General features: G+C 39.6%; 1 protein-coding gene across 1 annotated transcript; it reads right to left on the reverse strand.

Moving 5' to 3' along the window:
- Window positions 1–810: 810 nt before the first annotated feature.
- CREBL2 (cAMP responsive element binding protein like 2) lies at window positions 811–26,658 on the reverse strand. Its single transcript, XM_082750301.1, has 4 exons — window positions 26,309–26,658; window positions 7,854–8,051; window positions 6,422–6,566; window positions 811–3,949 (listed from the first exon to the last, which is right to left on the reverse strand). The coding sequence occupies exons 1-4, from the start codon at window positions 26,321–26,323 to the stop codon at window positions 3,945–3,947; spliced, it is 363 nt and encodes a 120-aa protein (XP_082606427.1). The 5' UTR covers window positions 26,324–26,658; the 3' UTR covers window positions 811–3,944.
- Window positions 26,659–26,943: the final 285 nt, after the last annotated feature.

The raw sequence follows: 26,943 nt of genomic DNA on the forward strand, positions 1-26,943 counted from the left end.
AAGGCAGTGGCTTAACCCACTGAGCCACCCAGGCGCCCCTAGGGCATATTTTAAAAAGGCACCTCTCTGGACAGATTTGTGCCACAGGTGCCCTGTCCTCTCCACCGCACATGGCCTGTTGGAGGAAATGTGAGCCAGATTTTAGGTCCATTCACCTCCTCAACTGGGTGCCTTTGTGCAGTGCACAATTGGCACAACCTTACATGGCAGTCTTGGCTCTGATTCATGACTACTCTATAGTTAAGTAAAATGGATGGAATAAGGGAAAAGAGAACCAAGTTACCTAGCAGCCTGAAAACCTGCTTTATGCAGATTATAGGATTATTACCAGTTAGAACACTAATTATTCTTAAAATTAGCTTAATTAACAGAAGGCTATTATTGCTAAAAATGGCTTCCAACTCTAACAGTCCAGGGATAGACATAATGATGAAGCTAAAAAGACTTCAGAAATGTGATACCTACAACCCTCCATGTTTAAATTCCAGCTCATTAAATAAAATAATTACCTTCAGTGATTTAAATTCTAACAATAGACAAACTCAGGCATATGTGACTACTTTAAATTTAATATAGTTCTTTACTAATTAAGAAGCAGTTGCCCATAACTCCTATTTAGCCTGCCAATTACTCTGTGAAAGTTATCTTCCCCTTTCTTAAAGATGAGAAACAGGCTAAGAGGTAAATGATTTCAAGGTGACTCAGAAAATGACCCAAGACCAGTTCTTCTGCTTAAATCTCACTCTTTTTACTACTCTGTGCTAACATGGACATTACTTCAATATTGTAAAACAGACCATTTGAGATGTCTCTGGTGAAGATATTTTATTTTTCATAAAAATATAATTGTACAATGCTCTTCAGAGAAAGAAAAATTCCCTCAACACCCCCAAATACCATGTGGATTAATAATCTTCCTCTCTTTTAAAACTAAATATGTAATTGATAATATGCAACTGATTTCTGGTGAAATATAGTATTTATGTTTTTAAAATTTTTTTTGCCTTTATTTTAACTAAAGCTAGCTCCAGTTTAAACCTATGCTTTTTGCAATGAGCCAAATCAAGTCTATCATAATTCAAAGATGATGAAGTAAAATGCTAAACGGTGATGCTGATAAATACTGTCAATTAGCTGGTACACGGTGATATGAATTTGCTGCAGTAAGACAGATTCTGATTTAGATGCAACAGACAGCTTTTAGATAAAATAGGAAAAAAAATTTTAAGAATGTCAGCTATATTCTAAAACTTGACCTGGTCAAACTTATTCCCTATTATGTTCAGTTGTTCTACTATGTGGCAGGTCTATGCTAAGTTAATGACAGAATATGACTGGTCTGAATACACAAATAGGTATTTTCCCCTTACCTTCCTTTCTTTGGGGGGGGAAAAAGAAAGAAAAAGAAAACATTACTCTCTTTACTCAGGGAGCACAGAGAATAGCACTGATGCCACAGGGACAGAGCTTACCGATTCTCTCACCCTCCTCTGTTCTCTCTCAGCCTGGGTGCTGTCATTACAGAGAGGGAGAGATGCTACGGTTTCAGTATGCTGCTTCTTAACTGGAATGGGAAAAGAAATGCTCCAGCTGTTTTAATCAGTGACATTTATTAACATGCTTCAAGTGGCCAAAGCGTGCAGCCAGCACAATACCCAAAGCAATCAAAACATTCCTTTTTAAGACCAAGGAACTTTCTCTTGGTATGATCTACTTTAAAATACCAAAAAGATCGGTTTAGGAATAAACTCAGTAAGCTGTAATTTACTGTCATCCCAAATTACACATCCTCTACCTGAGGACAAAGTCACTGCTCTTATAAAGATACTAGGGGTGAGGGTGGAGGGTAGCTCAAATGACCTTGTAATTTAACGTTACAACCAGAGAAGAAATACTTCAAGCACAATGGAGACATTCCATTGAAGAGCCACATTCATTTTGGAATGTTTGCTTTGAAAACAACTCTTCTGGGGAATTCAAAAGGTACTGAACAAAGCAACACAGAGTAAATCTTGGGCTGTTTTGCTAAATAAAAATATACACTTGAGTAGACCAGATGGCAAAAACATACCCATTACAATCTGAACACTATATTTAAAACACTTAAATTCTGAAGGTCTGAATATTAACAATCTTTAATCTATCTATATTTGTGATCCTAAAAAGACATTAAATACTCTTAAACCCCCAGTCCTCCGAAACACAGAGAGACCCAACAGGCTGGGCTAGTGGTATATCAGTAGTCACACAGGACTAGACTAGATCTGAGTTTGCAATCTACCCACAAGAGATCTTCAGGAACTCAGGCTAAAGGGAAGCACTTCATTCAAACGTGTGGCCTAAGAGAAGGAGGGAGAGTACCTTGTAATCTGACACTACGTGGTCCATCTTTTGTTCCACCCCACAGTCTAGACGATGATGCCTCCTCTTAGACTGCCATTTCATAACAAAACATACTGTTCAGAAGCCATATATTTGCTTCATTAGAGCTAAGGACAATTATAATTTAGCAGCAACAGAGAACACAGTTCCTGATTTAACTATGGGAAAGAGAAGAGAGTGATAAAGTGTCTCAGTGAGGAAAATGAAAGATTCCTAGTCTACTTGCAAGTAGAATATGATGAGCTTGATTCCTCAACCATCACTCTGGTAGTCAGGAAGAAAGTAAATGGAGCTGTGACAGGAACTGCAAAGAACCATTCTGGCCTTGTGCCCCTCCTGCCTGGCCCACCAGCCGCCTGCTGTGCACAACTCCAGCTCGGCTTCACTCCGGAGTGGAGGTGCCGTCAGGGCCAAACCAGATGCACACCCACAGTGTGTTTCTTCCTGGCTCAGAACATTTTCCTGCGGAAACTCATGTCAGGGAAGAAACTAAGTGTTCTGGTTATGCCTACAGCCATTAGATCTACTAACAATTTCTCCCTCGGTTTGTTCCAGATCTCTTGAGGCAGAAACTCGATCTCAGCAGCTAATTTCATCCTATTTTCTTTAGGAAAATACTCCGAGTTAGTTGACTACACAAGGCATGTGTGTGAACATTCACTCCTACCCTCCCCACATACATATACAGACATACGATAGAAACACATACATATATACGTACATACATACATATTCTAGGTTGTCAAGAGGATGTCTGCTGCTGAAATGCCTAAAAGGTTACTTCTTGCTTAAAAATAAAATTTGACTAATTATTCTCCAAGTATGGACTAGGCCCTAGCAAACTTTTATAAATATAGTTTGAGAAGACAGCAACAAAAATTTTAAACAGACGCTGTCTTGGGGGCTTTCCTGATGGATTTTGTTAACGTGTACATTATTTAAAACAGGCATATCATTATGGATTATAAAAATAGAAATGTATATATTTGTTAATACATATTCACAGCTTATGCTGGAATGGCTCACAGGAGAAATCATGGTTCATGCAGAAAATAAACATTACTCAAGTAAATAGAAACAAATAAGATTCGGTCCATAAAGGCTAAGAACTTGGTAATCAGCCCATTTGGTTTCTCTTTGTAGGGCAGTCAAAAACATAAAAGAAGGTGACACACCTACACACACATACACATACAATGACATGAAATACATGGAAAGAATATAAATTAACCAATAAAGCAATGTAGAGTTAAGGTGCAAAAATACAATCTTCACCCACTTCTCTCTACTCCTGTGTTTTCAAGCATTGCAACATGTTCAATGCCATGGATGGCAAAGGCAACCAGAACAGGTCTGAATGTTTATAAATTTTCTAAGTGTTGAAAGTTAAAGCAAAATCCTTTGGGATCTATGATCACACATTTTGGTAGAAATTGCAGATTTACAGAGATGACTACTGAGCAGTAGGTAGTAAATGGAGCCAAGAAGTACAATCTTGCCCATTCATCCTCCATAGGATAAAGTATTGGCTTCAATCAGTGACTTGTCATTTTATAAAATCTTCACCCTGAAAGATAAAGTTACCAATGTAAGAATGCTTGCAAGTCAACGAAGCTTGGTTAATCTGTTTTAAAATACATTTTGTTTGTTTAGTATCTATGGAGAAAGGCTTTTTAAAAATAGGTATTGAAAGGAAACTGAGCTGATCTGGGTTTTTTTTCATTAATTCAATTTAGATTAAGGCAAATGTTACCTCATCTAAGAAAGGCTAACAAAAAGCAAACCCTTCAATTTCATAAAAATATTTTAAAAGAGGGGTATCTGGGTGGCTTAGTTGGTTGGGTGGCCGACTCTTAGTTTGGCTCAAGTGGTGATCTCAGGGTCCTGAGACTGAGCCCTGCATCAGGCTCTGCAATGAATGCAGGGTATGTTTGTCCCTCTTCCTCCCTCCTACCCCTCCCCCCATTCTCTCTCTCTCTCAAAACAAACAAACAAACAAAAAACTTTAAAAAAATTTTAAAAGATAAAAAGTTTATAACATACTTTAAAAACTGTTACAAGTGCTCCCAAAGCAGTCACAATGACAAAGAAACCAATCCATACATCTTCATTACTAAATCTTCCTGGTCTCATCAACAAATAGAGCTGGAACTACTGGATATTCACATGCAAAAGAATTCAACTGGACCTCTACCTCACACCATATAGAAAATAAATTCAAAATGGATCAATGAGCTAAAATATAAGAGCTAAAACCATAAAACTCTTAGAAGAAAACATAGGGGTAAGTCTTCATGACCTTGGATTTAGCAATGGATTGTTACACATGACAAAGCATGAGCAACAAAAGAAAAAAATAGATAAACTGGACTTCAACAAAATTTCGATGTTTCGTGCATTCTTAATAGGACACTATCAAGAATGTTAAAAGACAACCTATACAATGAGAGAAATATCTGCAAAATATTTCTGATAAAGGTCTAGAACCTAGAATATATAAAGAACTCTTACAACTCAACAACAAAATGAAAAACAACTCAATTAAAATGTGGGCAAGGGACTTACGACATTTCTTTAGAGAAGATCTACAAATGGTCATGAAGCACAAGAAGAGATGCTCGGCACCATTAGTCTTCAGGGAAATGCAAATCAATACCACAATCAGATACTACTTCACATCTTAGGAAGGCTGTAGTTTTTAAAAATGGAAAACAAAAGGCACAGGCAAGATGTAGAGAAATGGAAAGCTTCCTATCTTACTGGTAGGAATGCAGCATATTTCAGCTACTGTGGAAAACAGTTAGTGGTTCCTCTAAAAGTTAAATGTGGAGTTACCATATGACCCAGCAATTCTCCTTCTAGGTAGGTGTATAACCCAAAGAATTGAAAACAAGTACTCAAACACATACTTGTCTGGTCGTGTTTCAAAGCATACTATTCACAATAACCAAAAGGGAGAATCAAATGTCAATAGACCAACAGATAAATCAATTATTATATACATACACACTGGAATATTATATAGCCACAAAATGTAAAAAGGACGAGTATATGCTATAATGTGGATGAAGCTTGAAAACATTATGCTAGCTGAAAAGAGGCCAGATACAGAAAATCTCATGCTGTATGTTTCCATTTACATGAAATTTATCCAGAATAGGTAACTCCACAGAGACAGAAGGTAAATTCACAGTTGCCAAGGGCGGGAGGGATGGAATAACAAGTAACTGTTTAATGAATTCGGGATTTTCTTTAGGGGTGATAAAATGCTTTGTAAATACATAGAAGTGGTGATTGTACAATACTGTGAATGTACCAAATATTTCTGAATTATTACTTTAAAATGTTTGTTATGTAAATTTCACCATAATTTAAAAAAAATCCTACAGTGATGGGCTACTGTACTAGATAGAGTTTGGACTAGGTGAAGACAGGTTTTCCCATTAGAGCTGTGTGACTTTGGGTGCCTTATCCAACTCCTCTGCTTTTTTTTTTTTTTTTTTTTTTTTTTTTTAAGATTTTATTTGAGAGAGAGAGAATGAGAGGGGGAAGGTCAGAGAAGAAGAAGACACCCTGCCAACCTGGGACTCCAGGATCATGACCTGAGCTGAAGGCAGTAGCTCAACCAACTGAGCCACCCAGGCGCCCTCCTCTGCTATGTCTTCATCTATAAAATAAAAAGTAATCTTAACACAAACATTGGAGGAAAAACAAGATAAATATAAGTGAAAGTGTTTTGTAAGCTGTAAATCAAAATACAAATAAAAGGCATTATTACCAACAATAACTGGAATGGTATACTCCCATTTATGGGCTAAGTCTACTTTAAAATTCTTCCATACATTTAGCAGTTGCTCTTCATAGATCCCATGTAAAATTCACTTCAGTATTTAGAATCTAACACTATTTCACTTGCTATTAGTGTATTACAAATGACATCAACATTTTATTTAATGATATACCAAGGAAAGAGGTCAATGGAAACCCTACCTGAAGATGCTCCTCTAAATATAAACGCTCCCCCCCTCATTGTACTCACAGGAATTGCTATTAGCGTCTGTCTTCCCAGCTTTTGTGTGCCTGCTTGAGTTCTGCTGAGATTTGCTTTGCTCTTCTCCAGTGAGTAGGGCCTTGATTTCAGAAGGGATTTTTCCTTGGTCCATTGCCATGCACCACTGCTTGTACTGAAATATGTAAAATATATTTAAGTAAAATTTTACTTAAATATGTAAAATATATTTACATATTTTTATGTAAATATAAAATTTACTGAAATATGTAAAATATATTTAAGTAAAATTTTACTAGTCAGAGTTCAGGAACCACTGGTGGAAATCCTAGAAGTAGTAATTTCCATAACTAGAGGTCAAACTGGCTGCTGGGAATCCTGCCCTCCACCGTATTTCCTGTTTCCCACGGAGGACATACAAGGACATGTATAAGGCCTGCCATCTTCCAGAAGAGGGTAGGCAACTGCTGATGATTCTTCTTGTGATACACTGGAGTAGCGTTCAGATTTAGAAGGCCCCTCTAGTGAAAAGAACATCTCCCCACAGTGTGCCACTAATTAGGATCCTTCTCTTTTTGCTAACTATCACATTATCATTTCGTTCCTAAAATAAATAATTCTGTAATTTCCGTTCTCTTTCATAAACATTCACTGAATGTCTACTTTCTACTGAAATGTATACTACGGACTTTGGGGATATACAAAGATTAGTCAGTTCAAAGGCTAGGCCCTCAAGTGGTTTACACTGCAGAGCATGAGAAATAATTTATAGCATAAGTCAAATTCAATATACATATATTTTTTAAATCTATCTGGATTCTCTTCAGGACCCAAGCTTATGTCTTGCCTTTTAAAATGCTGAGATAGTAGCCTGTCCCAGTTTTGTAATGATCATAGTAGTATTCTCTCTTCTCCAACCTGTCACCTCCTCCCTTGAGGTCATAGTAATGAGATTTCCATTCTCTTTAACATTTCATCTTCTCTTTAACATTCATCACCCAAAGTCTTAATGAATGAATGAAACATGGTGAATAAATATGAAATACAAATGGTATACAATGCATATTGTTAAATACTGCTATATTGCCTTTTCCACTTAGCCATATATTGTGAATGCCTTTCTATAGCAGTAAATATATATGTGCATCGTGATTTTTTTTTAATGGCTGCAAAGTAGTCCAATATCTGAATGTTGGCTACTTTGCAGCCATTAAAAAATCTCCTATTCTTGTACATTTGGGTTATTTTCCATTTTTTTCTTTCATGAACAGTCCCTCAGAGAAACAGTCATGTACATTCTGCTTCCACCAGCACTGTGCGAAAACGCTTACTTGCCTACCTCCTGGCTAACAGATTTCTTTCCCAGATTTGTCAAGTGGATACATGAAAATTGGTATCTCCATACTTTAATTTGCTAAGCTTAGGTTGATTTTTTCATGTGTTTATTGGTAGACTTTCTTACCATTTCCAGTTCCTCTCTGAGGGCACATATGGCTCTTTCCCGACTGGATACCAACTCTTCCAAATACTGGTATCTTAATTTTTTCCTAGCTCGGCATTCTCTTGCACTCTGCCGGCTCCTCTCAAGTTTTGCCTTCAAGTCAATTTTGGCTGGCTTCCGACCACGTTTGCCGGGCTTCTTTACTTTCCCTCCAACCACCTTCAGCAAGAGAAAAAAGAAACCATTTTTTTCCTCTTAGTTCTGTTTCTAGGAAAGTGACTATGGCTGCATATTATTAGTAAGGAAAACATTTACAAGTAATAAATGAAACCTATGAAACTTAGAAAGCATAATCCCATGAAATGCCTTAGGAATCTTTGCTTCCTGTTTTTTGTTTGTTTGTTTGTTTGTTTTTTTCTGATACTCTTGATATCATGAGTGTGAGAGAAGAAATACTCTAAGTTTTATTATTTCTTCAATAACAATCTTTAAGTAGTTTAACAGGAAACTTTATGAACCATATGTAGCTGGATACTAAAATCTAAAAGACTGCCACTAAATACTTTGTTTACATGGAATTTTTATTGACTTGAGAAAATAGTAAGTAAAAAAAAATCAATATTTAAAATTCTAAGTTCAGTGTGATCTCGACATTAAAAAACAACACATAGAAGAGACGATATTTGTTAAAATACCAATGGGGGGGGAACGTCTGTGTGGCTCAACTGTTAATCATCTGCACTTGGCTCAGGTCATGATCCTAGGGTCTTGGGGTGGAGCCCCCACACTGTGCTCCCTGCTTGGTGGGAAGCCTGCTACTCTGAGCAGAGAGTTAGATGTGGGATTTGACCCCAGGACCCTGAAATCATGACCTGAGCCTAAGGCAGAAACTTAACCAACTGAGCCACCCAAGTGCCCTATGTTATATATATATATTTTTTTTCATTAACTTATTTATTTATAAATATGTATCCTTAGCAATTTGGCTATGACTTCCCTCTTCAAGTTTATTGAGTCCAAAGGAACACATGGGAAGTCCCTGACATCTTCGGGATAATTCTCTCCTGCCTTTAGAAGCCTATAATTATAACCCTAGACTGTCTCAGGAGATTTCTACCTGCTCCCACTAGTCATATGACATCTTTTCAATATCTCTGTTACTTATTTTCCTGCATAGGCACAATTTTTTGGTGACAGACAAAGTAATTTAATCTTCCTTGTTTAGTTTTGGAACCTCCCCAAGTTCTTATACAACACATAACTATGAGCTAAATGTGATGAATTTTTAAATACATCAACCTGAACTTGAACATCAAATAAATTTTCTTGAAAGCAATTACCTTGAAAGGGGTTACATTTATTACAATGAACAAGCTTTTCGGTAAAGTGCTTTTAGAACTAGTTTCTTAGAAGCTACAACACAGTCTGCCTCAGATTATCTACTTTATCTGATGAGGTTCTGAATGATGCCTAGTTCTTTCTGAAAATTACCCTCAGGGAATAAAAATGTCACAACTTCAGTATTCTGAAAGGAATATTGCTGAGGCTTTAAAAGGCAATTGTTAAAGAGAAGATACAAAACTCAAACACTGACAAATCATTGCAATAAAGTAGCAACTTTATCAGGTAACGAAACTCAAATTCAATATTCACGTGGCTATAAAAACTCTCATTAGTTTGTTTGAAAATCACTATTACTATCAGACACCAACAACATCCAGTAACCTATAAAGATCAGTTCATTACTAAGTATAATGGTTAGGTGGAAAACCAAACTGTACATATGAATCAGCCACATTTACCAGATGCTGGGTGGTAACATGTTGGACGGTTAACCACTACAGCACGCATTTTTACAGGGTGGTTCTGAAATGAGGCTGAATACTCCAGGGCTCTGGGGAAAAAACCTTGCTTTCCACCACTGTGGTAAAGCTAGTTGATTCAGTACTACTCCCAAATTAGTTCCAACTTTTCAAAAACAGGTCTTTTAGGGGTGCCTGGGTGGCTCAGTCGATTAAGTGTTCAACTCGATTTCAGCTCAGGTCATGATCTCAGGGTCCTGGGATTGAGCTCTGCATGGGCTCTCTGCTCAGCAAGGAGTTTGCTTCTCTCTCTCTCTCCCTTTGCCACTCCCTCTTGCCCCCCAACCCCCAAGCACTTTCTCTCTTAAAAAAAAAAAAAAAAAATACAGGTCTCTTAAAGCTTTTTATACTATGCATATCATGTTTTTATTCCAATATAATAATATACGCTTCAGGAAACTGCAGTTTTAATGAAATATTTTGAAATCATCTTACATTGAAATAAAGTATATTTGCTATTACTACAGTTTTTAAAAAGGAACATATTTACAGCATAAATTCAGGTCTATAGTAAAATAAATGGTAAACACATCTATTCTCTACATAGTGAACTCAATCAACAATAACACAACACTGTAATCTAATATCTCATATATTTGTTTTTAATTAATTCAGGAGAGGCTGCCTTTGAGAAACCAGAAAGAGGACACAGTGTACTTTAGAGACTTGACTGATTTTGTAAACCTCACACAGTCATAAAAACCCAAAAACAGTTATAACCCTTTGTTTAGTTTTCATGGTAGTAATATTATTTTATTCCTTTCTTTTTTAATTAGAAAGGCCTAGTGAATAAATCCAGGGTTCCTGTATTTTATGTCCCCTCCTGTAAAATTACGTTAAAACCACATAACCACCACTTCCTTAGTTTAATTTTCCTCAATGGTAGACTGAATTTTTGGCTTTGGATGCCAGCTAAAATCTGATTAGTGTACCAGTTTTCAAGACTCAGGTACATTAAAGGATTACTGGGAATCTTTTTTTTTTTTTTTCCCAAAGATTTTATTTATTCATTTGTCACAGAGAGATATTACAAGTAGGCAGAGAGGCATGCAGAGAGAAAGGGGGAAGCAGGCTCCCTGCTGAGCAGAAAGCCTAATGCAGGGCTTGATCCCAGGATCCTGAGATCATGATCTGAGCTGAAGGCAGAGGCTTAACCCACTGAGCCACCCAGGCACCCTGGATTACTGGGAATCTTAAGCATAAGAGCATTTTATAAAGAAAAAGGTATTATACAGGGGCACATGGGTGGCTCAGTTGGTTAAGTGCCCAACTTTTTTTTTTTAATTTATTTTTTATTTATTTTCAGCATAACAGTATTCATTATTTTTGCACCACACCCAGTGCTCCATGCAATCCGTGCCCTCTATAATACCCACCACCTAGTACCCCAACCTCCCACCTCCCGCCCCTTCAAAACCCTCAGATTGTTTTTCAGAATCCAGAGTCTCTCATGATTCACCTCCCCTTCCAATTTCCCCCAACTCCCTTCTCTCTAACTCCCCATGTCCTCCATGCTATTTGTTATGCTCCACAAATAAGTGAAACCATATGATAATTGACTCTCTCTGCTTGACTGATTTCACTCAGCATCATCTCTTCCAGTCCCGTCCATGTTGCCTACAAAAGTTGGGTATTCGTCCTTTCTGATGGAGGCATAATACTCCATAGTGTATATGGACCACATCTTCCTTATCCAATCGTCCGTTGAAGGGCATCTTGGTTCTTTCCACAGTTTGGCGACCGTGGCCATTGCTGCTATAAACATTGGGGTACAGATGGCCCTTCTTTTCACTACATCTGTATCTTTGGGGTAAATACCCAGGAGTGCAATTGCAGGGTCCTAGGGAAGTTCTATTTTTAATTTCTTGAGGAATCTCCACACTGTTCTCCAAAGAGGCTGCACCAACTTGCATTCCACCAACAGTGGAAGAGGGTTCCCCTTTCTCCACATCCCCTCCAACACATGTTGTTTCCTGTCTTGCTAATTTTGGCCATTCTAACTGGTGTAAGGTGATATCTCAATGTGGTTTTAATTTGAATCTCTCTGAGGGCTAGTGATGATGAACATTTTTTCATGTGTCTGATAGTCATTTGTATGTCTTCATTGGAGAAGTGTCTGTTCCTATCTTCTGCCCATTTTTTGATATGATTGTCTGTTTTGTGTGTGTTGAATTTGAGGAGTTCTTTATAGATCCTGGATATCAACCTTTTGTCTGTATTGTCATTTGCAAATATCTTCTCCCATTCCGTGAGTTGCCTCTTTGTTTTCTTGACTGTTTCCTTTGCTGTGCAGAAGCTTTTGATTCTGATGAAGTCCCAAAAGTTTATTTTGCCTTTTGTTTCCTTTGCCTTTTGAGACATATCTTGAAAGAAGTTGTTGTGGCTGATATCGAAGAGATTACTACCTATGTTCTCCTCTAGGATTCTGACGGATTCCTGTCTCACGTTGAGGTCTTTTATTCATTTTGAGTTTATCTTTGTGTATGGTGTAAGAGAATGGTCGAGTTTCATTCTTCTACATATAGCTGTCCAGTTTTCCCATAAGTGCCCAACTCTTGATCTCAGCTCAGGTCATGATCTCAGAGTTGTGGGATCAAGCCCCACATCAGGCTCCATGCTCAGTACAGAGTTTGCTTGAGATTCTCTCTCTCTCTCTCTCTCTCTCTCTGCCCCTCCCCCCACTCATACACTCTCTTGCTCAAAATACATAAAATCTTTTTTTTTTTTTTTTAAAGGAGGAGCACCTGGGTGGTTCGGTGGGTTAAAGCCTCTGCCTTCGGCTCGGGTCATGATCCCAGAGTCCTGGGATAGAGCCCCACATCGGGCTCTCTGCTCCGCAGGGAGCCTGCTTCCTCCTCTCGCTCTGCCTGCCTCTCTACCTACTTGTGATCTCTGTCTGTCAAATAAATAAATAAAATCTTAAGAAAAAAAAAAGGAAAAGAAAAAGGTATTATACAAATATGGATTGGTATACTAGTTGCTTTAGCAACTTAATTTCATATATTTCATAAGCCATAATGATTAGGGGACAGTTAGGAGAAATTAATAGAAGGAACCAGAAACTAAAACTGAAATCAACCTCACGAATTCCTCCCAAATGTCTCTGGGCCAAAAATCGTCCTTGCCAATGTTTCATAAAGTTTTCACAAACTCAGTGATTACCACATTGTCCCCTTGCTCTATCGTATTTCTTTTGTAAGGAAGTGTATTAATGTGGCTAAGTAAACATACTGATTTTTATGCTCCAACACAAATGCCAAAGAAAACTATGAAAGTAATATAAAATTTAGCTTTATCTACTACCCCTTTTACTTCTCCCCCACCCCCAAACACATTTGTGAGCCAGAAATAGAAAGCCCCAAGGGAAACACTCAGAAAGCTTGTATCCCTAGCCATCCTCATGAACAAACTTACTGGCCATTGATTTTTTTCTTACTCTCCACAGAGAATTTATTACACAAAGGAGGATAGCAGAGATGTTAAATTTCAGTAGGGCTTTTGCAATACCAAGTTTGTCTTTATTATATGTTTAAAAGGTTCAAGTCTATTTATTATAAGCAAGTAAGAGTGAAGATCCTACTTTTCTGTTAACTACTTGCTTTTTGTTGTTGTTTTAATATTTTCTCCATTCATACAAGCTAAAACTAGATGTTATTTTTAGAAAGTAAGCACTAAGGACTGTCATATAATTCTATCTCAGTATACAGCAATTATTATTTAATAAATACAGCAGATAAAAAAACTAAAAATGTTCCTCAATAATGACTGGGTCAAAGAAGAGATCACAAGGGGCACCGGGGTGGCTCAGTGGGTTAAAGCCTCTGCCTTCGGCTCAGGTCATGATCCCAGAGTCCTGGGATACAGCCCCACATCAGGCTCTCTGCTCAGCAAGGAGCCTGCTTCCCCCCACCCTCTCTGCCTCCTTCTCTGCCTACTTGTGATCTGTCAAATAAATAAATAAAAATCTTAAAAAAAAAAAAAAGAAGAAGAGATCACAAGGGAAAAGAGAAAACTACTTTGAAGTGAATGAAAAGGAAAACCCAATATACCAAAATGTGATGAGATCCACCTAACGCAGTGCTCAAAGGGAGCTCCAAATGCCTAAACTAAAAAATAAGAATTGAAATCAATAACATAACTTTCCACCTTAAGAAACTAGAAAAAGAAGAGCAAGTTAACCCCAAAGCAAGCTGGTGGAAGGAAATAACAAATATCGGAGCAGACATAAACAAAATAGAGGAGAAAAAACAACAAAGAAAGTCAATGAAACCAAAAGTTGGTTCTTCAAAAAGATCAGCAAAATCAACAAAACTTGGGCTAAACTGTTCAAGAGAAAACATTTAAAATACTAAAATCAAGAGGTGCTTGGGTGGCTCAGGCAGTTAAGTATCTGCCTTTGGCTTGGATCATGGTCCCAGGATCCTGGGATTGGGCCCCGAATCTGGGTCCCTGCTCAGCAGGGACCCTTCTGATCCCCCTGCTTGTGCTCTCTCTCTCGAGTAAATAAATAAAAGTAAAAAAAAAAAAAAAGAAAACAACAACCCAAAATATAAAATCAAGACAGATTTTAGTAGACATCATCCCTACCAATTTTACAGAAATAAAAATGATTACATGGGATAGCATGAAAAATTATAGGCCCAAATCTAGATAACCTAGAAGAAATGGACAAATTCCTAGAAAGATACAAAGTAACAAAACTGACTTGAGAGGAAAAAATAGAAAATCTGAAAAGTCCTATAACAAATAAAGAGATTGAATTAGTAATTGGAAAATCTCCCACAAAGAAAAGGTCAGGTCCAAGTGAGTTCACTGGTGAATTCTACCAAACATTTAAAGAACTAACACTAATTCTTTACAAACTCTTCCAAAAAACCAGAAAAGAACATTTGCCATTATTATTAGCCTGATACCTAAAGTGAGACTTATACACTGAAAACCACAAAACAGCATTATAAGAAACTAATGATCTAATAAAAAGAAAGACATCCCATGTTAATGGATTGGAAGACTTTATATTGTTAAGATGACAATACTCCCCTAATTGATCTACAGATTCAACATGATCCCTATCAAAACCCCAACTGGGGGCACATGGCTGGTTCATTTGGTACAGCATTTGACTCTTGATCTCGCAGTCCTGAGTTTGAGCCCCATGTGGGGTGTAGAGATTACCTTAAAAAAAATCCCAGCTGTCTTTTTCCAGAAATTGACAATATAATAAAAAAATTCATATGAAAATTGGGGAACCAAAACAGCCAATCTTTAAAACAACAAAAGTGGAATGGCTTATGCTTTCTGATTTCAAAATTTATTAGAAAGCTACAGTAATCAAGATAGTGTGGCAATGGCACAGGGGTAAACATACATATCAATGAAAAAGAACTGAGAATCCAGAAATAACCCCTTACGTTTATGATCAATTGATTTTCAGTAAGGTGCCACAGCAACAGAGAAATGGGAAAAGAATAGTCTTTTCAATAAATGGTGCTGGAACAACTGGGATCTACAAGCAAAAGAATTAAGCTGGACTCCTACAACATGACATATATAAAAATTAACTCAAAATAAAACAAAGCCCTAAATGTAACCTATAAAACTTGTAGAGGAAAACAGAAATAAATTTGTGCCCTTGGATTAGGCCATGAATTCTTAGATATGACATCACAAGTATATACAACAAAAGAAAAAATAAACTGGACTTCAAAATTAAAAATTTTATGCTTTAAAAAACACCATTAGAGGCAACTGGGTGGCTCAGTGGGACAAGCCTCTGCCTTTGGCTCAGGTCATGATCTCAGGGTCCTGGGATAGAGCCCTGTGTCAGGCTCTCTGCTCAGCAGGGAGCCTGCTTCCCCACCCCCCCGCCTGCCTCTCTGCCTACTTGTGATCTCTCTGTCAAATAAGTAAATAAAATCTTTAAAACAAACAAATAAACAAACAAAACACCATTAAGGTCAACCCATAGAATGGGAGAAAATTTAAAATTAATATACTTTGCTTTTTTTTATTTGACAGAGAGTACCAGTAGGCAGAGAGGCAGGCAGCGAGAGATGGGGGGAAGCAGGCTCCCTGCCAAAGCAGAGAGCCTGAAGCGAGACTCGATCCTACGACTCTAGGATCAGGACCCGAGCCGAAGGCATCAGCTTAACCCACTGAGCCACCCAGGTGCTCTATACTTTGCTTTTTAGAGCTCTTTTAGGTTTACAAAAAATTAAGCAGAAAAGTACAGAGTTCCCATATATCCCCTTTTCCTCTACCCTTCCAGCATCCCCTATTATTAACATCTTGCATTAGTGTAGTACATTCATTACAATTGATAAGCCAATGTTATTAGTAAATCCAAAGTCTACATTAGGGTTCACTCTTTGTGTTATATAGTTCTATGGGTTTGAAAAATGCATATATCATGTATCCACCATTACAGAATCATACAGAATATTTTCACTGCCCTAAAAATCCTATGTTCCACCTATTCCTCCCTCACTCCCAAAATGTTGGCAACCACTGACCTTTTTACTACCTCCATAGTCTTACTACCTTTATAGGACCCTGGCATCATGACCAGAGCCAAAGACAGACACTAAACTGAGCCACTCAGGAGCCCCAAGAAGTTCAACTTTCATAGAAAGAGGAGTTATATGCTCTTTAGGGCCTTCTTAAAATGAGGAAGGCTCCAGTGTCCAGATTAAATACTATTCCAGAAACTCTTGGATCATTCTACTTGTAGCTTTTCAGGAGCTAACAACAAGCACTTAAATTCAAGGCTAATGGATACCTGGGTGGCTCAGTCTGTTGAGCATCTGCCTTCGGCTCAGGTCATGATCCCACGGTCCTGGTATTGAGACCCACAGAGGGCTCCTTGCTCAATGGGGAGCCTGCTTCTCCCTCTGCCTGTCACTCCCCCAGCTTGTGCTCTCTCTCTGGCATATAAATAAAATCTTTAAAAACATATTTTTAAAAATTCAAGGCTAAATCAAGGTGTGTAGGGAGAGAGCACTCACTATGAGACAAGGTCTTGAGCTGGGCACTCTACATGTTATTTCACACCATTTCAGGTGAGGGAAACAGCACTATGCTCATCTTTTTCAGGTAAAGCGGGGAAAATTAATTCCTTTATTTGACAACCATTTATTAAACACCACCATACCCCAAACTGCGTGAAACTCCAGGAATATTAATGTAAGAAGATGGGAGTCCTAAATTGTAAGGAATATGGACTCATGAAACACAGCAGACATGAAATAAACAATAACATCATAAGGGGCAGGATATCAGTGTATACAGGAGTGGAGGGAGGCATGTATATACACACGAGAGATGCATAGTGGTCTTTTTATCTTATAGAAGACAAAATTTTAGTCCAGAGAATTTCAGTATCAGAGCGGGATCTAGAACCTAAGACCCTTGATTTGCATCATAGCAACTTGTCACGAATTAACTCACTATCATCAAGTACGACTGTTTCCACCAAATTTCATGGCAGGAAGCTTTTTTATTTTATGCTTCCTTGAAATTTCCCTCTACTATTGTGGCTCTCCATCCCCACCAACTGAAGTTATGCCAATCTATTCCTTAAAAAATTCTTATCTACCTTTCCTCTCTACTCATACTACCCATATCAGTCTGAGCCCCACTCACAGGTTATTACAATAGTTTCTCAGTGGGTCTTCCTACCATCTCTCCTTTTCCATTCCCACTTTCCCAGCTAATCTATCCTGCAAAGAGGGGCCAAGTTAACCTTTCTTTTCAGCTTATTAAAATAACTTTGCTGTATTTCCACTCATTGTAAAAAAGTGGTATCTAATCATTATACAAAGAATAAACTTTAATGGCCCTGTGGCCATGTTACTCTCCAGCACAAGAGAAGACCTCTGACTCAGCACTGATTCCAGGGTCACCATCTCCCGTGTATCAGTTTGCTATTGGCTGCTGTGACAATTACCACAAGCCTGGTGGTGATTAAAACAACACAAATGTATTCTTTCTGTTCTGGAGGCCGGAAGTTCAGCAGGGTTGCATTCCCTTCTGAAACCGTAGGGGAGAGAATCCATCCTTTGCCTCTTCCAGCGTCCAGTAGCTATCAGCATGCCTTGATATTTGGCCCGATCAGTTGAACCTCTACCTCTGTGGTCTCACTGCCTCCATACCTGTCTGCCAAATCTCCTTTGGCCTCATTCTCATGAGGACACTTGTCATTGGATTGAGGGCCCACCCAGATAATCTAGGATAAATTCTTCCTCTCAAAATCATTAACTCAATCACTTTTTTTTTTTTTTGGCCAAATAAGGTAAACTTTTACCATATAAGGTGATATTCACAGGTTGCAGGGATTAGGACATCAATGCATCTTTTTAGGGGCCACCATTCAGCCTACTACATCCGGGCTCCTGCTCACCAAGCCAGTCTTCTCTTTCTTACATCTAACAGGGGCATTGTATGAAGTCATGCCTCCTCAGGACCTCACTCTGTCCCCTGCATTCCCACCTAATCTTCACCATTTCTATAAATGTTCCCTCCATCTTCCCAACATCTGCTAATAGCAAATGTTATGCTTTCTTTGGTTAGGGTCAGCTCTAGCCCCCTTCCTCTGAAGCTCTCCCTGACAATTACCCCCTTCCCGTGTCATTTTTCTTCTCCTAATGCCTGGAACATACAGTGAACACAATGAATTTGTACATTACATTGCTTTTTTCTAGTGGCCTCACAGATTTAAGTTCTTTCTCCTCCGAGTAATGTGAGCTCCTCATGTACCAAAGCTGTCCGTGTTTTCTACTTCCATAACCTCAACCATAACTGGGCCATATGCAGCCCGGAGCCAGGCATGTGGGAGGCATTTATTAAATGACTGATTGAATAAATAAATGCAAAGAAAAATTAGGAATATTCTGAAACAGACTTAAGTTGATATCACTACTATGACTGCCAACTTACATAAGTTGTTAAAAAAAAAAAAAAAAAGCTCCCTCATAAGGGATATAAAATCCGAAAAACCAGTTAAGAACTCTTAACTATTTTACTACCCTTTTTGCACTTATTTACATCCTAATGCTCTAATTCTTAAAGCAACTCATAAAAGTTTCAAGCTGTTAAGTCTAACAGAATTATCGCATTTACACATTTACCCGAAAGGGTAGGGAGCAACACTCCAGCTAAAAACAAAATAGAGCAGGAGGGCTTGTTGTGCTCTTTTCAAAAACATGAAGTGAAAAGTTACCTCCAACTGTTTTAAGAAAAATAAGATAGATATGAATGTTCCCAGCTAGTGCTCTTTACCACTTTAAAGAAAAAACAAGTAGCTGCATTTTCATTTGGTGTTAAGACTCCCAAAACTTCCTTCACAGCTGTGGGTTAGGCCTTTTATTTACCAGATCTTCAGAAAGAAAATCTAATCACATCTTCCTGCTGCTAACCTTTCTGCCAGTTCTTCTAGTCCACGGAAGGAGAAAGCAGATAAAGTAGGCCTCTCTGAACTGAGAGTTAACTCCTGCCTCTCCTCTCCCAACACCTATGCCCGCTCCGGCCCCCAGCTATGTCTGGGAAGCCATCCAACATATACCTGAGCGATGCCTGAAACTGTTAAAAACCGACTAAGAGTGGTCTATACCTAACTGTCTTTGCTTCATTCCTGCCCACCTCTTTCTCAACCGCCACATTCTGGCTTCTACCCTATCTCTCCAGGGAAAATTCTCTTGCTAGGTTCATAAACAATCTCCTATTTTCCAAGTCCAGCAGATGACTTTTTCACTGTTTACTTGACACTTTTTTTTTTTTGTAGCATCTCATATCATAGACTAAGCCCGTTCTTTAAAATTCTCTGCTCCCTTCGATAAATGGAATAGCCCTTTTTGTTCTCGTTCTCCTGTATCACTAACTTCTCCGTTCCCATTTATGTTGCTGAGTCCTGTTATTCAGCCCCTTCGGATCATTTTATTGTTTTCTAGGGTTTTGTCTCTTTAGCTCTCTTTTCTGTCCACACTCTTCACCTCAAAGGATTTTATGCATACTCCATCAACTACAACCACTGTAATAGTCTCAATATGGTCTTCAGCTCAGGCCTTTCTCATGAGCAATTAACCGAGCTGGTGCAGGGTCAGAAAGCACTAGCATTTATTGAGAACCCATGATGTACTAAGTTCTTTTGATATGGGTTCACATATTACAGCTAACTCTTGAACAACACGAGGGTAATGGGTGCCAACCCCCAAGCAGTCAAAAAACTGTCTGTAACTTTTCATTTCCCCCAAAACTTGACTACTACTGGCCTATTGTTGAAGCTTTACCATTCACATAGTCAATTGTTGCATATTTTGTATATGTGTTATATATTGTAATCCTACAGTCAAGCTAGAGAAGAGAATCATAAGGATGAGAAAACATATTTACAGTATTGTACTATATTTATTTTTTAAAAAGTCATGTATAAGTGGGTCGGTGCACTTCAAACCTGCATTGCTCAATGGTCAACTGATTTTTTTTTTTTAAAGTAAGTTCTATGCCCAACATGGGACCTGAATTCGTGACCTGAGATCAAGAGTCACATGCTCTACTGACTGAGCCAGCCAGATGCCCCAAGGATCAACTGTTACTACCTTTAGTTCTCACAATAACTCATTAGAGTTTTATTAACCCATCCAATGAAGAAATTCAGTTTAGAAGAGATAAAAGACAGCTTGGAAGTGGTAAAGGAGATCTGAACTTTGATTATATGTCAAAATCCATGTTCTTTACTAATTGAACCACCTGCTTCTAGTCTTATCCAAGTTCCTACATCTTTACCCTAATCCACTCTCCATATAGCCATTATCATTTTTTCCTTCAAAGACGCACATCGGATATTGTCATGTCTGCTTTAAAATCCTTCAGGGGCTCCCCAACGTGTATGGCCTTGATTTTTAAACTTGGGTAAGCATATTCCCCACTCAGTTGGGGAGCCTAATTAAAATTCAAATTCCCAAGCCCCATTCCCAAGATTCTGGGTCAGCAGGTGTTTCCTCTATTCCACACTTGGAAAATTACAGACCATGGGGCACCTGGGTGGCTTACTGGGTTAAAGCCTCTGCCTTTGGCTCAGGTCATGACCCCAGGGTCCTGGGATCGAGCCCCCACATCAAGCCCCACATCGGGCTCTCTGCTCAGCAGGGAGCCTGCTTCCCCCTCTCTCTCCCTCTGCCTACTTGTGATCTCTCTCTGTCAAATACATAAATAAAATTTAAAAAAAAAAAGAAAAAAGAAAAATACAGACCAGAATTTGGGAGCTTAACTTGCCAGGCATATTGTGATCTGGTCCCGGCTTACTTTCCATCCTCATCTCTGCCATGCCTCTACTGGTACTTTAAGCTTTATAGCTCAGGGGTCAGCAACCTACAGCCCTGCTGGTCAAGCCTGTTGCCACTTTTGGTAAATAGAAGGTTTATTAGAAGACAGCCACACCCAGTCATTAAGTTTTGCCTATAGATACTTTGTGCTAAACTGGCAGGGTTGAGTAATAGCAACAAAGATCAAAATGGCCGGCAAATAATTACTACCTGGCTCTTTACTGAAAATTTGCCAATTCCTGATCTAACTTGCAGCATAATACTTGTTAATCAGTGCAGTACGCTTTAGTGCAAGATCTTCCTTCTCTTCTACTTTCTGGAGGACTCCTATTCTTCCTCACAGATTCACTCCTACTGTGTGAACCAGTGTCTGACATGCCTAGAGAGGCACCTGTTCTTACTGCTCCAAAAGCACTTTGCCTCTATCGCCCTTATTTTTTACCTCACTCTATTGTAATGACTATTCTATATGTCTGCCGAGCCCACTGAAATGTAAGCTCCCAAGAATAGTTATAAACTTTTCCACCTTTCTCTGTCTAGCATAATGCATGTACATATTAGGTGACCAACAAATATTTAAGGAATTAATGAATAAATACACTTTCCTGAAAACCTTAAAAGAACTAATCATTCTGAATAATATGTAAACTTAGATTTCAACTGGTTTCTGTATTATTGAAATTACTCCTTAGGGGTAAACTATCTTGTGAGGTGCCCTATGTAAAATATGATTGTAACCTAGACAGGAAGGGAAGGCATATTAAATCTGTCACAGATTTGTTTGGTAGAGGAGCTGGCTCTTCTGTTTTGGTCTTGTGGATAGCACTGATGAAGAGGAGGACAGGAAAAACATAAAATGTCTGGGTTTTGTGGCACTGCTCAAGACAGGTAGGGGCCAAAGGACAGATCTGGGAGTGTCAAAGACATTTTTGGGCCAAGTTAAACATTTTTGCAAGAACCAACACTACTCAGAAAAACGGAATGGAACAGAAGATCCTATCTTCTTACCTAAGAGGTAAGGAAGATGTGAGAAACCTTATTTTCAGATCATCGTGTGTAATACAGGTAGACAGGAAGTCTATGAAGGAGAAGAGCGTCCACATTACCATACAGTGGCCAGCGTCTGGGCCAATCTCCTATCAGTCACTCAACTGAAACTTGATGCCCTATAGTGCCAGGCAATACAGTATGGCAGTCTTTTACCAGCTTAGTTTGTGGCAGGAATACGTCTGGTCAAGGATATTTCAATTTATATCAGTCATTGATTCAATAAACAGAAAAGTCAAATATAAAATAAAAAAATAAAAACCTTCTGCCTATGATCAAAGCCTCTGAAAATAACACACTTTTATTTTCTTTGTAACTGAATGCAACAGGTGAGGAAGAAGCAGCTTTCATAAAAATAAGCACTTCTTCCTCATGTAGGCTCACGAGACTACCTTTCTCACAATCTGATAGTTAAATACATAGCTTAAGCTGATTTCGTCTTTTTTTAAAAATTTTTTTAAAAGATTTTATTTATTTATTTGACACAGAGAGAGAGAGATCACAAGTAGGCAGAGAGGGAGGCAGAGAGAGAGAGAGAGAAGGAAACGGGCTCCCTGCTGAACAGAGAGCCTGATGCGGGACTTAATCCCAAGACCCTGAGATCATGACCTGAGCCAAAGGCAGAGGCTTAACCCACTGAGCCACCCAGGTGCCCTTAAGTTCATTTCATGCTTCATCCCATTGCCCCGTCCCATCTGGGGACAAAGGAGCAAAGGGAAGTGTAAGTATAAACATGGCTGCAAATGTTAGGAATAACACACAATTAATAATTACTAAAATGAGCATCTCAGGTACCTAAGGACCAAAGAAGTCACTCTTAGTAACAATAGTTACTAGTAACTATAGTAACTAGTAACAATAATATTTTTTGTGTGTGTTTACTATGTGTTAGACTCCGTACTCAATGCTTTATAGTAATGCATTATCCCTAATCCTCAACAAAGCCTGTGAAAACGATATTAACCATTTAGAAGATAAAATGGAAACTCAGAAAGTTTAATGAACTCAGCCAAGATTTTTCTTTCCCAATTAGTAGAGAACTACTCAGTCAAAGTTTGAGCTCTGCTGCTTAGCACTTTCCCAAGCCCCCACTTTTAGGTGCCCATCTACCTCTTGCTTTATTTTTGCCATTTGCCATTGAATGTATATATTCTGCCTAGGTGGCTCAATGGAGCATAAAGCCCAGGCACATCACGGCAATCTTCTTTTTTAAAAAAGCTTTTATTGGGACGCCTGGGTGGCTCAGTTGGTTAAGCAGCTGCCTTCGGCTCAGGTCATGATCCCAGCGTCCTGGGATCGAGTCCCACATCGGGCTCCTTGCTCAGCAGGGAGCCTGCTTCTCCCTCTGCCTCTGCCTGCCATTCTGTCTGCCTGTGCTCGCTCTCTCCCCCTCTCTCTCTGATAAATAAATAAAATCTTAAAAAAAAAAAAAACTATATTAAAAAAGCTTTTATTTATTTATTCATTTGACAGAGAGAGATCACAAGTAGGCAGCGAGGCAGGCAGAGAAAGAGGAGGAAGCAGGCTCCCCGCCAAGCAGAGAGCCTGATGCGGGACTCGATCCCAGGACCCCGAGATCATGGGTTAACACTGAGCCACCCAGGCACCCTCAGGGCAATCTTCTTAAGGCCACTCTGTTTCAACCCAATCACTATTAGTGAGTATTCGATGCTGTATCAGGCACATTGCTAGGGTAGAAAGGTAAAGGTGCACTCCCATTCAAATCTATCCTACTCTGACTCCAGAAAGGTAGGTGACAGAATGTGGAGAGCTCCTGGCAAACTCATTCATCACCACTGCTGAAAAGAACTCAGAAGAGGCGCCCAGTCAGTTAAGCATCTACCTTCAATTCAAGTCCTGATCTCCAGGCACTGGGATCAAGCCCCGCCCCTTGTGGGGCTCCCTACTCAGCAGGAAGTCCCCCCCCCTTGTGCTCTCTCCTCTGTGAAATAAACAATAAAATATTTTAAAAAATTATTTTTAAAAACCCAACTCAGAATACAGAATCTTTATATAGGGAAGTCCTCACATCATCATCACCTGTTTCCCTGACCTGCTAATTCAAATACGGTCTCTCTACAACTGCTACTCCTGCCCTCTCCATCCTCTTCCTATTCCCCTGGCTTTGCCGTCAGCCAGTTTGTCAGCCTTTATGCTCTCTGATCATACTTTATGCACAACCACCATAATTCCAAGCCCCAACTCTCACCTCCCCTTATACAGGAGAAAATGGAACCTGAGGCTCTATCGCCAATACATAATGTGAAGAGAAAATGTGTTTTGTGTGTATGTATGTCTGTGCTAGGAGGACAATATAATTCTGTGAGACTGTAACAACTAGAGCACAGAGAAAGGCCAGGCTGGGAGCTGCCAAAGACTTCAGGGCTGTTTCATACTGCCTGGCTGCTGAAGAGCAGTCTGATCTTGCTGTACATGGCATTTAAATATTACTCATCCACAACTATAACGTGTATTCAAAGTGAAAGTAGTGTATTCGCAGAGGCACTATCCCTCCACAGACATGTGGAGTAAATTTTCTTTTCCATAATCATTAAAGATTTAAGAAACTGCTGGTTTCTAAAAACAATGAATTAAAAAGAATGAGAACTGAGTTCATTTTGCTTTCTACCCCCCAGATTTAACCTCACTCTTTTAGGGAAAACAATAAAATTTTATACCCTCCACTACAGGTTGCTAGTTTTAGAAACAGCTCCTATGTGATTTTATGGCTAAGTAAAATAACTCCAAATCCTATGTATTTTTTTTGGACTTGAGACTAGTGAAGACTTTGAGAAAGTTATTAAATGTTTCAAAAGTCTGAAAAGGAAACTAAAAATTTTATAGAATATACTGTGAGAGCCTCAAATTAAGGAAATTAAAAAGCATCTTAAAGAGCCATAACATTATTCTGAAAAAGGTAATGGATACGGTATTCAGATTTTCTTTCAATATTAATACTGAGCAATCAAGCTAGCAAGACTTTCATGGAAAAATTATTTTCTGATGTTTCTGGAAAACTTTCAGAACTCCCCCTTTCTGTCTCGGAAAGACCACTTCCTGTTAGGGTTTGCTACTTCACAAGCAAACTGTTTCTCCAGGTGAGTCTCAATTCCAAAGTATTGCAATGGGCTTTCCCTTCTGCCTACCACTTTGCTCAGAGCCTTCTGTGAGAACAGGAAGAGGAGATAATGTAGAATAACCCAAGCAGCATGGAGAATCTAGAAATTTTTTCACTCTAAGGATGAGTGAAACAAAAAAGTGACAGCAGCAGAGTATTACTGGTTTGGTGGAGGGTGAAAGGGCACCCAAACGAAGGAAAAAGCTAGCATGAGCAGTATGCCAGAAATTGTGGAAAGTAAGACCTCTTAAAGGCATAGAGAAGGAATTATTTCTACTTCAAAACTGCCAAACTCTATTAGCCTGACTCCTTAAAAAAAAAAGAGTCCAATTTCCTAAACATTCTAAAACATCAATAAGCTGACCATCCCTATCTTCATGAGCTAAAACTAGACAACATTAATGTGGATAGACATAAAGACAGAAATAGTTATACATAAACTCTATGAATTAGCCAACTATGAACAATGTCTGTTAGAATCATAGGGATAACTGATTTGGATGGCAAAAGGTGGTAGGAAATTAAGACAGATTAACAAGAAGGAATTCACTACTTCTCTTAGAGAAGGCTTTCTACAGGAGGTTAGATTCTGGACGAATAGCAACAGGAGCTTAGCAGAGTGCTCCAACCAACCACAGGAAAATATCTCAGAGGGGGAGTGAACTGATTATATGAATGGGGCATTGAGTAAGGGAGCCTGAGAGAAGAAAGGGGAACCTTCAAGGGGAATAGGGCTGGTTCAGGGTGCCCTAATTAAGGTCTCCAAACCAGAGAAAGTCTGGGAGGGGGGCAGGGGAAGGCAAAAAGAAAAAGCACCGTGGTTTCTTCACTTACTTCGCTAGGCAAGTTAGGGACTAGGCTTTGCACTACCTGGAAAAGCTGACAAACAGGCTTGTCCTGGGAGTGAAAAATTCCCAGAGGAGAGAGCCGTTTCTGGAAAGACGCAGCCCCCTGTTCCCTGAATTCCTGGCTGGGCACCATGGGGTAATAACTGGAGGCGCAGGGGTGTCTATGGCAGGTGTTTCCTGGGTGTTGGCGTGGCTACCAGGCTAAGGTTCAGCGGCGGGTCTAGCACTTAGCGACAAGCAGGCGGCGGCGGCGGCAGCTGCGCGTGCAAACCACAGGACTTACCTTACTGTCATCCATCTCGGCGGACAGGCCGGCCTGGCCAGGCGCTCCCTCCCACTGCCCTCCCCCGGCTCAGCCGGCCTGGCCCGGCCCGGCCCCCGCCCCGGGGGAAGAAGGGGATATGGTTCTGACTGTCTCCTCCTTTCGCCTAATAGTTCGATTCCCTGATGCCACAGTCACGGGGACGAGGGACCAGTTCAGGAATGACAGAGCGGACCCTGGAGGCGGCCCAAAACGCCTCCTTTCGCCGCCGCCGCCTCCTCCTCCCCCTCCATGACAGTCTCGGGGTGTGTTTACAGACGCCCTGGAGAGCGGCCCGGACGGGAGGGTGGGCGGGAGCACTACACGCGGAATGGCCTCTTCGGTTGCCGTATTCGGGGCGCATTCTGGGGATTGTAGTTTTCCCCAACGCACTATCTGCAGGGCTGACTAGGAAGAAAACTACAATGTCCACATACCCTCAGCAAGGCGTCTGTTTTCCTCCTGCCGGCGAGCGCTGCTAGGGAGGAGCCAGTCAGGAGGCCAGACTACGTTTCCAGCAGAGCGCTATCTTGGACTTCCAGCGCTCTGGGCACTGGTGGGATGACTTTGGGGCCCCACAGATGCCCGCCCCAAGGAGGAGCCCTGGGAGCAGGCCC

The sequence above is a fragment of the Mustela nivalis genome, assembly GCF_964662115.1.
Source record: "Mustela nivalis genome assembly, contig: HAP1_SCAFFOLD_919, whole genome shotgun sequence".
Lineage (NCBI taxonomy): Eukaryota > Metazoa > Chordata > Mammalia > Carnivora > Mustelidae > Mustela > Mustela nivalis.

Excerpts from the sequence above, each read along its gene's own strand:
- CREBL2 (XM_082750301.1), bottom strand. Across the intron at positions 6,567-7,853 it reads TCAGAGAGGAACTGGAAATG|TACAAGCAGTGGTGCATGGC; the intron begins GTAAGAAAGTCT and ends TACATATTTCAG.